The sequence below is a fragment of the Sminthopsis crassicaudata genome, chromosome 5 (assembly GCF_048593235.1).
Source record: "Sminthopsis crassicaudata isolate SCR6 chromosome 5, ASM4859323v1, whole genome shotgun sequence".
NCBI classification, from domain to species: domain Eukaryota; kingdom Metazoa; phylum Chordata; class Mammalia; order Dasyuromorphia; family Dasyuridae; genus Sminthopsis; species Sminthopsis crassicaudata.
The window spans coordinates 103402642-103414697 of NC_133621.1; the positions used below are offsets into that span (position 1 = coordinate 103402642).

Below are 12056 nucleotides of genomic sequence, written 5' to 3' on the forward strand. Positions count from 1 at the left end.
GCCTGTTATGCTAGGGTTCAGGGAGTCACTATTTGCCTTCTGTAGTTGCGCTAAGAGATCTCACAGTTAGTTTGCTGAACCAGTGGCTTAGAAACCAGGAAAGAGTTGACAATGCTGTTGTATTTTGGCTAAGAGTCTCCCATCATGTTCCCCACAGGCTGTACCTGTAATGGGCTGTGCTCCCCTCTGCCCCTGAGATAGATCTTTCCTGAAGTCCTCCCAAGATATCTTCTGCTAGAAATTTGTTATCCTCAAAATATTTGTGGGTTTTGTCATTCCAAAATCCATTTAGGGGCTTGATCAAGTATTGATTCTGAGGTTAGCCAGGAAGAGCTCAGGCAAAGTCCTGTGTGCTATCCACCACCCCCATAAATTTTTTTACTACTTTGGAGGAGGAGCAGAAAGGCACTTTCTGGGAGGCTTTGTGGAGTTGACTTGAAGGGGAAGGAAGATAGTGATAGCTGCTGTTTCTTCTTAAAGGGTGTGTCACCTGGACAGAATCGTCCCCTAACCTGTGGAGGGCGAGAACCCAACAGAACAGGATAGAGACTGGGGAGTCAGGAATCAAACAAAGTGGGGGAAAGCAAATGAGGCAAGCAAGGAAGCAGATAAAACACATGTGCTCTAGCCCTTTCCCTAGTCGGGGGACTTAAGGCAATGTGGAAAGATCTCAATAATTATATCAATATCTATGCAGTGAGCTGTATCCCCGATAGTGAGGGGTAACAGCAGCAGTGTGACAAATTTCATTTTTAGCAGAGCTTTATGACCAGAACATGGATACAGCAGGTACTCGTTTGAGCTTAGCAAATACATCAATGGTCAAAACAATACAATCATCCTCTAGCAAAATCACATGAGTACAAAGGATTGTTGCTATGCCAAGTTCAGGGCATAGCTTGCTTGCTATGCTTTGATTCTAAAAAGTCAGAATGTTTCCTAATATCTTGACATGTCCCCATTTGGGCCAAATGGAAGGGGTCTGAAAGGACCTCTACCCTTTTAGCCAGTAAGTGAGAAGCAGGTATAAGTCTGCTACAGGAGAGCAGTTGGGCCAGTGCAAGCATTTTTATCCCAGGAGTGCTTTGAAGAGAACTATTGGGGAAGTATATTCCAGATATCATGGCTAGCCATAGTTTGCTTGCAAACAGAAAAGAGCAGGGGGATCCAAGTATGTAGGATCCTCATGGTTCAGCACATAACAAAAGGAAAGAGGCAAAAAAAAAAAAAAAACCCAAAAAACTCTAGGTCATATATTCAACCTTTATCTGGAATTTTGGGACATCTGTCCCACCTGGATGTCAGATAAACCTTAAGGTCTCTGGAGAGTTCTACAGGGGGTTTCTTCAGGTGATCCAGGAGTCCATATCCACAAATTTAGTAGCTGTAGGAGTAGTCAGAAAGACCTTGTTAGGAGCCCTTAGAAGACATGTGGGTTGACAAATATGAGAAAACTCCTTGTATCAATTTTTGGATCTTGAGTTTCTGATTAGCATAACATAGGAACTTGGTTAAGGATCTCTAAAGAGTACATAAAAATGGTTCCATTTCCCAGCCAGGGAGGCCTGGATTCAAACAATGCAATAAAGTTTTCTCACAGTTCCCATAATTATGTGATAATATAAATCAGGACAAATCAAACTAGTTAGAAGGCTCATAATGGACTAGGAAAGAGATTTACATGTCACCAGGGTAACCAAAAAAACTTAAACATAGCTAACATCAAGGTTCCTTTTATCCTAGTAGCCCATTCTTATTATCCATTTAATCAGCACATTCAGTTATCTGGTTAGATATTTTTTCTTGGACAATTGACTTTATTCTCAGTACTTTTTACTGATAAATCATTTTCCCCTTAGAAGGATATTATTCCAATATTATAATTTAGCCACAAATACAGATTAAATGTTAGATAGTCTTTGTTTGCCTCCTATTATAGTAAGAGGTATCTATTTAATAGATTGAGAATTATACTTACATAAGTTGATTACATAAATTTGGTATAAGAGGAAAAAGATGGACATAGTTGTAACAATGTCTTGTTTCATAACAGTGGGAAAAATTTCCTTAACTCAGTTTGTTTCCGGGTATGACATATCTGATAGCTAATCATGTAGTTGTAGTGTATCAAAAGCAAGGCTCAGTATTAACAAAGTGGGAAATTTTCCTTTTTAGGAATTTTATTTTTCAGAAAGGAAATAGCAAAATGGAGGAATGATCAGAAGGTTCTTACTTGGGGTATGTCAAAGTCATTCCCAAATCTTTAGCAGTTCCCAGAAAACAGCAGATGCCATTTTCTATATTAACTTAATGGCAATTTAAACAACTATCCCAATAATCAAATCTCCAGACAATAGCAAGTTATAATCCCAAGAATTTTTACATTAAGTAGCAAAATTTCACTTACCACAATTTAGGACTTGAATATCTTTCCTTAATAGTTAATATTTCATTTATCCTTTACTTATAAATTAAAACTACTCATGAGGCTTTAGACATACAGCACATACCTTTTAGTTGACTCATCATTAACATTGAAATTACATCTTTGAACCATCATATATGCTTTCATAATAGTTAACATGAAAATTTGTCTTTATATATTATGTTTTATAACAAAATACAATTAATTAAATATTGCATCATTTAAATAATTGAATTATATAACAAAATATACTTCACTAAGTATTTAAATAACTATCTATTTTTTCATTATATCCCTTTAAAAGCCAAATTCATTTTGTTTTGTCTAGTAGCATTTCTGTGATAATGGTCTCATATTTCACAATATAAGAAAATTTAGAAGCACAAGAATAACATAAAAAGTCATGAATTTAAAAGATGAAACAAAACTTCAGATGACATCAACTGCATTTCTAAATTATTCCATATGAAAATCATGATTCTTTCTTGGCACTTTAAAACCATTTTAGAATTATTAGGTATGGAACAATAACATTCAATTAAAGAAATAATAAGGCCAGTCACTTTGTTAAGCACTTTACAATCATGATTTTGATCCTCTCAACAACACTGGGAGGTGGGTAATATTATTTTAATCTTTACAGATCATTTACTTATCATTCACTTGAAATTTTGCTCATGTATCTCATTTTTTTCCTAGGTACAAATGCAGATTTTCCCATGATATTCATTTGCCTGGAAATAGCAAAATTCTGAAAAATAATGCACTTTTTGGCATCAATGAATCAGAACTCAAAGTCCTGCTTTTTCAGAATGATCCTTTCCTTTTGCCTGAGGTAAGTCATAGAAACTTTATATTAATAATAATGTACTAGAGGAAGTCCAGTATCAAGGTGCCTACTATGATACTCTCTACTAAGTACAGGGCCCCTTACTGATTGCATACATACCCAAGGCAATAAGAATGTGGCTACCAATGCTGGCACAGGTCTCTTGAGATCAAAAGGGCTTAGAATCTGTTACAGAATTGTTGAAGATTTTCATTCTGGAAAGAGTGTGGCATTGAACTAAGAGGTAAAAAGAATACTGGACTGAGAGTCCAAAGATCTAGAATTTTTTCCCAGCTCTATGATTCATCAGTGAAATAATCTTAGTAAATCATTAAACCACTCTGGGGTACTTTACTTATCCTCTACAATGAGAATATTGTCCTAGATTAGCCTGGTGAAGCTTATGAAATCCTTTTACAGAATAATGCTTTTAAATGCATATAGATACAGAGAATTTTAATAGGAACAAATTATACTGAAATACAATTATCAGAATTTTTTTTTTTTTTTTTTTTTTAAGAAAATACATGGGGCAGCTAGGTGGCACAGTGGATAGAGCACCAGCCCTGAATTCAGGAGGACCTGAGTACAAATTTGGTCTCAGACACTTAACACTTCCTAGCTGTGTGACCCTGGGCAAGTCACTTAACCCCAGCCTCAGGAAAAAAAGAAAAAAAAACAAAACACATACATACACATGCAAATTCATGTACCCCATGAACTCTTGAGCTTGATGATCTCCAGCATTTGTTCAATTCTACAATTATGTAATGCTAAATAAGGTACAATTCTGTATATGCATCTGTGCATATATACACACATATGATATTTCCATTTACATAGAAATGCAATTTTAAAAGATATGCTTCAGTCTGCATTTTAGTACGGGGAATAAAGGTCATTCATAGTTGATTATTACATAATACTGCTATTATTGTATAAAATGTTCTGGTCTACTCATTTCATTTTGCATCAGTTCATATAAGTCTTTCCAGGTTTTTCTGAAACCATTCTTCTCATCATTTCTTGTAGAACAATAATATTCCATCGTAATCACATACTATAACTTTTTCAATCATTCCCCAAACGATGGGCATTTCCTCCATTTGTGGTGTTTGCCATATATAAGTATTTTTGTACATATGTGAACTTCCTTCTTTTTTATGTCTTTGGGACACAGACCTAGAATTAGTATTGTTGAGTCAAAAGGTATACACAATTTTATAGCACTTTGTGATTTAACTATGGCACTTTGGGCTATGATGAGGTACAAATCATGAATGTGTGAAATTATCAAGAGAATTGCAGGCTCAGACCTTCTCCAAGTCAGGGGCTAAAATTTATTATAATGCCATAAAGGGGGCTTAGGCTTCTTAGGGAAACCAACAACTTACAAGGAGAGAGACAGGACCTTTCAAATATCTATCATGAGTGACATCATGGGTGATGTTTTGGCTTGTTTGTGATTTGGATTTAAGTGAGGCAAAGTTGGGCAAAGTCCTCAATCTCATTCTTTCTTCCTGAGTCACTGGCCTAGCAATGTAGCCTAGGATGTAAGCCTTCCATAGCTCCTGCTTCTGTTGTCTTCATGGCCTTTGGAAGAAATTGTTCTCATCCACCCATTCCACTGGGGAAAATCTTCACATCTTCAAAGCCATCCTTATAATTCACCCACAGGTTTGAGGTCGATTGGTTATCCTCAGCCTGGTAACTCTGTCTGCTAAGTTGGTCTGACCAAGTTATGGCCATGTTTCTTGGTAGTTTGGTGTCAGGTAGCCATCAAAAGTAGATGATGAACCCTGAAAAGGGCTCAGCAAGCCCTCACACCAGAGTTGCTTGTCTTCCCCAAACTTTGATAGTAGAATATTGAGAAGACAAGAGAACTAATTTAAACATTGAGTGGACTGCCTTATGAAACAAATAATAAAATACCCATCACTGTAAGTATTTAAGAAAAAGGCAAAATTAATAGGAATGTTATAGAAAGGATTCTTTCATTGACTGGAAAGTTAGAATCAATGACTTCTAATAATTTTTAATACTGAGATTCTAAAATGCAAAATGAGAAAACAAGCTTGATTAGTGTAGTAACTCCATCAAAGGAGATGTTTGCGTAGCCAATTTGCATTGGGTGGTTCTCTCAAAGAACAAGAAAGGAGGTGACTAGGGAACAAATAATTAAAATCAGTAGTGCAAAATTGATTTTAATTCTATTGTTTAGACTTAGTCAAATTAGAATTAATATTCCCCATTGCAGTAAATTTTACTCAGGTAACCTCAGTTCACTTGGGTCACAACTCTATTCTTGTGATTTATCTCAATCTTATATTGGGTGGGGTGGCCGAAAAAGAAAGAGTATATCTTTAAGCATTTTGTAATGATTGGCATTTTTTTTTTGTTTATTGTTTTATTTATACAATATAACATAACAACGTAAAATGATATAGCATAACATAGATAACTAATATCATTTAAGAGAAAAGTTTAAATTAATTATATCTATAAATCATACCTATTATATGAAAATATCTCTCCATAGCTTCAGAACCTAACTTTTTTTTTGACAGTACATATGCATAGGTAATTTTTTACAACATTATCCCTTGTACTCCCTTCTGTTCTGAATTTTCCCCCTCCTTCCCTCCACCCCCTCCCCTAGATGGCAGGCATTCCCATACATATTAAATATGTTATAGTATATCCTAGGTACAATATATATGTGCAGAACCGAATTTTGTTGTTGTTGTTGTTGTTGTTGCAAAGGAAGAATTGTATTCGGAAGGTGAAAATAATCTGGGGAGAAAAACAAAAAAATGCTAACAGTTTACACTCATTTTCCAGTGTTCCTTTTCTGGTGTAAGCTGATTCTGTCCATCATTGGACAATTGGAATTGGATTAGCTCTTCTCTATGTTGAAGATATCCACTTCCATCAGAATACATCCTCATACAGTATCATTGTTGAAGTGTATAATGATCTCCTAGTTCTGCTCGTTTCACTCAGCATCAGTTGATGTAAGTCTCTCCAGGCCTCTCTGTATTCCTCCTGTTGGTCATTTCTTACAGAACAATAATATTCTATAATATTCATATACCATAATTTACCCAACCATTCTCCAATTGATGGACATCCATTCATTTTCCAGTTTCTAGCCACTACAAAAAGGGCTGCCACAAACATTTTGGCACATACAGGTCCCTTTTCCTTCTTTACTATTTCTTTGGGATATAAGCCCAGTAGTAGCACTGCTGGATAAAAGGGTATGCACAGTTTGATAACTTTTTGGGCATAATTCCAGATTTCTCTCCAGAATGGTTGGATTCTTTCACAACTCTACCAACAATGCATCAGTGTCTGAGTTTTCCCACAGCCCCTCCAACATTCATCATTATTTGTTCCTGTCATCTTAGCCAATCTGACAGGTATGTAGTGGTATCTCAGAGTTGTCTTCATTTGCATTTCTCTGATCAATAGTGATATGGAACACTTTTTCATATGAGTGGAAATAGTTTCAATTTCATCATCTGAAAATTGTCTGTTCATATCCTTTGACCATTTATCAATTAGAGAATGGCTTGATTTCTTATAAATTAAAGTCAATTCTCTGCATATTTTGGAGATGAGGAATGATTGGCATTTTCATTGGAGACTTGTTTACAATTTCATTCTTGCAACTTCACCCAACAAACTTCTTCAAAGCTCAGGTTTTTATCTTGTAATTATCACTCCTCTGGATTCCTTTTTACTGTGAATTGAATCTCTATCACTGTATTTACCTTTGTAATCTCATCCTCTATCCAGTTCACAAAATTCCAATTTAATCAGTCATAGTCCTTCTAGCTTTCTAGCAAAACTCCTTGCCTGCCAACTGATCCTATCACTAGAGGATTACTCTCTTTTTCCTAAAGAAGAAATAATGTGGAGGGAATTCTGGGTAGATGGGGGAATAGGTTGGTAAATTTCAAGCTCTCCTGATTTCCCCCACAAATAGAAAAACTTGTGCCTCAGGGTGAACATAGACTGGTGAAAAACCAAGAATTTACACAAGAAAAGCACTCAAATAGAGGTCCAGAAGAGATGATACAAAGGCACTCTTCAGATCTCTCTGAAGAACTTTGGAATCTTGTGAGACATGGGAGGCAGAGGCATAGGACTACCCAGTATGGGTACCCACATCAAAGAAGATATTGTGGCTCTTCCGGCCAAGATGGCAGAGAGGACACACATCTACTTAAGCTCTATCTTTTCTCTCAGAATAATTTATTTTATGACAAGCTTCGGAATTAGTGCTTGACTGAAAAAAAAACCAGAAATAATTACCAACAGAAGATATCCTGGAAATTCACCAGAAAAGGTCTGTTTTTGCTTGGGGGGCAGGGACAGTTAGATGGGGGTCAGACTGAAGGCAGGCAGCTGAGAAGACTAGAAGGGGGTGGGGTGTGATCTCACTCTTTTATTCGAGAAGAACTTTTCCCAGTGTGGCTATTTTGCCCTGGCAGCAAGTCAGTGGACAAGCAGAGAAGCTGTAAACACAGGGGGTAAAAACTATAATCTGGAAACCCCAGAGTCTCTCAGGACCCAACCACAGTGTCTCAGCATGCTCTCAGTCTTAGAGCACAGATGCAGCCCACCCATTGCTGTCCTGCTAGTGCCTTGCTGCTGTCCCCCACAGTCTGTAGAGGAAGCCCTGTAACACTGTCCAGCGGGGCCCCCCCCCAAAAAAAAAAGCAGACTGCATTTGTTTTTCTTAGTTTGTTTTCTTTGATTCTTCTTTGACAAAATGAGCAAAAAAACTAAAATAGGCAGCTTCTATATGGATAGACAGCAGATTTTAAATCCTGAGGAGATTAAAAACAGACTGTCTCCAGAGGAATCCCCAAAGGAGGATATGATCTGCTCCTCAGTACAGAAAACTCTCATAGAAGAAATCAAAAAGGCTCTCACAAGAGAACTAGGAGAAAAATGGGCATAAAAAAAGAGAGAGATATTAAAAAAATTGAAAGTAAAAAACTATTGAATTAATTAATAAAACTAAGAGTTGGTTCTATGAAAAAGTCAACAAAATAGATAAACCCTTAGTAAATCTGATTAAAAAAAAGGAAAGAGGAAAATCAATTTGTTAGTTTTGAAAATGAAAAGGGAGAACTTGCCACTAATGAAAAGGAAATTAGAGCAATAATTAGGAATTACTTTGCCCAACTTTATGCCAATAAATTTGATAATTTAAATGAAATGGAAGAATACCTTCAAAAATATAGCTTGCCCAGATTAACAGAGGAAGAAGTAAATTGGTTAAACAGTCCCATCTTAGAAAAAGAAATAGAACAAGCTATTGATAAACTCCCTAAAAAAAAAAAAAATCCCCAGGACCAGATGGATTTACATGTGAATTCTACCAAATATTTAAAGAACAATTAACCCCAATGCTATATAAACTATTTGAAAAAATAGAGGTTGAAGGAATCCTACCAAATTTCTTTTATGACACAGACATGGTACTGATACCTAAACCAGGTAGGTTGAAAACTGAGAAAGGAAATTATAGACCAATCTTCCTAATGACTATTGATGCTAAAATCTTAAATGAAATATTAGCAAAAAGATTAGAGAAAATCATTCCCAGGATAATATACTATGACCAAGTGGGATTTATACCAGGAAGTCAGGGCTGGTTCAATATTAGGAAAACTATAAGCCTAATTGACTATATCAATAACCAAATTAGCAAAAATCATATGATCATCTCAATAGATGTAGAAAAAGCATTTGATAAAATCCACCATTAATTCCAATAAAAACACTTGAGAGTATAGGAATAAATGGACTTTTCCTTAAAATAGTCAGGAGCATATATTTAAAACCATCAATAAGCATCATATATAATGGGGATAAACTGGAACCATTCCCAGTAAGATCAGGAGTGAAACAAGATTGCCCATTATCACTATTATTATTCAATATTGTATTAGAAATGCTAGCCTTGGCAATAAGAGTTGAGAAAGAGATTAAAGGAATTAGAGTAGGTAATGAGCTAACCAAATTATCACTCTTTTCAGATAATATGATAGTATACTTAGAGAACCTCAGAGATTCTACTAAAAAGCTATTAGGAATAATTCACAACTTTAGCAAAGTTGCAGAATACAAAATAAATCCACATAAATCCTCAGCATTTTTATACATCACCAATAAAATCCAACAGCAAGAGATACAAAAAGAAATTCCATTGAAAACTGTCAATAGTATAAAATATTTGGGAATCTATCTACCAAAGGAAAGTCAGGAATTATATGAGCAAAATTATAAAACACTTTCCACACAAATAAAGTCAGATTTAAATAATTGGAAAAATATTAAGTGCTCTTGGATAGGCTGAGTGAATATAATAAAGATGACAGTGCTCCCTAAACTAATCTATTTATTTAGTACTATGCCAATCAGACTCCCAAGAAACTATTTTAATGACCTAGAAAAAATAACAACAAAATTCATCTGGAAGAACAAAAAGTTAAGAATTTCAAGGGAATTAATGGGAAAAAAAAAATCAAACAAAGGTGGCCTAGCTGTACCTGATCTAAAACTATATTATAAAGCAGTGGTCACCAAAACCATTTGGTATTGGCTAAGAAATAGACTAGTTGATCAATGGCATAAGTTAGGTTCACAAGATAAAAATAGTAACTATAGCAATCTATTGTTTGACAAACCCAAAGATCCCAACTTTTAGGATAAGAATTCATTATTTGACAAAAACTGCTGGGAAAAATGGAAATTAGTTTGGCAGAAATTAGACATGGACCTACACTTAACAGCGCACACCAAGATAAGATCAAAATGGGTCCATGATTTAGGCATAAAAAATGAGATTATAAGTAAATTAGAGTAACAAAGGATAATTTACCTCTCAGACTTGTGGAGGAGGAAGGAATTTGTGTCCAAAGGAGAACTAGAGATCATTATTGATCACAAAATAGAAAATTTTGATTATATCAAATTAAAAAGCCTTTGTACAAGCAAAACTAATGCAAACAAGATTAGAAGGGAAGCGACAACCTCGGAAAACATTTTTTTACAGTTACAAGTTTGAATAAAGGCCTCATTTCCAAAATATATAGAGAATTGACTCTAATTTATAAGTCAAGCCATTTTCCAATTGATAAATGGTCAAAGGATATGAACAATTTTCAGATGATGAAATAGAAACTATTTCCACTCATATGAAAGAGTGTTCCAAATCACTACTGATCAGAGAAATGCAAATTAAGACAACTCTGAGATACCACTACACACCTGTCAGATTGGCTAAGAAGACAGGAAAAAATAATGATGAATGTTGGAGGGGATGTGGGAAAACTGGGACACTAAGACATTGTTGGTGGAGTTATGAAAGAATCCAACCATTCTGGAGAGCAATCTGGAATTATGCCCAGAAAGTTATCAATCTGTGCATAGCCTTTTATCCAGCAGTGCTGCTACTGGGCTTATATCCCAAAGAGATATTAAAGAAGGGAAAGGGACCTGTATGTGCCAAAATGTTTGTGGCAGCCCTTTTTGTAGTGGCTAGAAACTGGAAAAGGAATGGATGCCCATCAATTGGAGAATGGTTGGGTCAATTATGGTATACGAATATTATGGAATATTATTGCTCTGTAAGAAATGACCAACAGGAGGAATACAGAGGTTTGGAGAGACTTCACATGAACTGATGCTGAGTGAAATGAGCAGAACCAGGAGATAATGATACACTTCAACAACAATACTGTATGAGGATGCATTCTAATAGAAGTGGAAATCTTCAACAAAGAGAAGATCTAATCCAGTTCCAATTGATCATTGATGGACAGAATCAGCTACCCCCAGAGAAGAGAGTTAACTGTTTGCATTTTTGTTTTTCTTCTCAGGTTATTTTTACCTTCTGAATCAAATTCTCCCTGTGCAACAAGAGAACTGTTCGGTTCTGCACACATATATTGTATTTAGGATATACTATAACATATTTAATATGTATCAGATTGCCTGCCATCTAGGAGAGGGGGTGGAAGGAGGGAAGGGAAACATCAGAACAGAAGTGAGTGCAAGGGATAATGTAAAAAATTGCCCATGCATATGTACTGTCAATAACAAGTTATTTTAAGAAATAATAAAAATCATCTATACATTAAAAAAAAAAAAATACAAGTCATTCCCCAATAGATAAATGGTGAAAGTTTATGAACAGTTAATTTTCAAATGATGAAATTAAAGCCATCTATAGTTATATGGAAAAAAAAAGAAGACACTATGCCTCGTGAACAAAGCAGAATTGCAGTAGGTCAAAAGAAACATGAGATGTACAAATTTAGATGTACAAATCTCCAGTCCAAATGGTCATGTAGACTCTTTATCTTTATACCTGACTTGTGGAAGAGCCTTCTGATCAGCTGTGGTTGGAAGTACTGTACCTTGACCCCAAGTGCTGATGTCATTTTGATCCTAACAACCAACTGACTAGAATCCTGGATCTGGAGTCAAGAAAACCTGAATTGAAATTTGGTCTCAGATATTTATTTCCTCTGGAAGTATGAGAGGGTCATTTAATTTCTTACTACCTCAGTTTCCTCATCTGTAAAATAAGGATAATAATAGTGCTTACCTCTCTGGGCTGTTGGGAGATCAATGGAGATAATATTTGTAAGGATCACTAAACTCAATGCCTTATACAGAGTATGTACATGCTTAATCCCTTCTAATATCTCCTAAATAACATTAAACTAGAGACAAAAGTTACACCCTTCCAGGAGCCTGATTTTGTTATCCTCAAGT

At 35.5% G+C, this 12056-nt stretch overlaps 1 protein-coding gene across 5 annotated transcripts in view; it reads left to right on the forward strand.

Annotated features, from left to right (window-relative positions):
* LOC141543010 (protein mono-ADP-ribosyltransferase PARP12-like) overlaps positions 1 to 12056 on the forward strand; it is a 53564-nt gene that overhangs the window by 7248 nt on the left and 34260 nt on the right. For all 5 annotated transcript variants that reach the window (XM_074267796.1, XM_074267795.1, XM_074267799.1 and 2 more), the window contains exon 2: positions 3125 to 3260. In XM_074267796.1, the coding sequence (XP_074123897.1) occupies positions 3125 to 3260 (136 nt within the window). The remainder of the gene's footprint in view (positions 1 to 3124; positions 3261 to 12056) is intronic.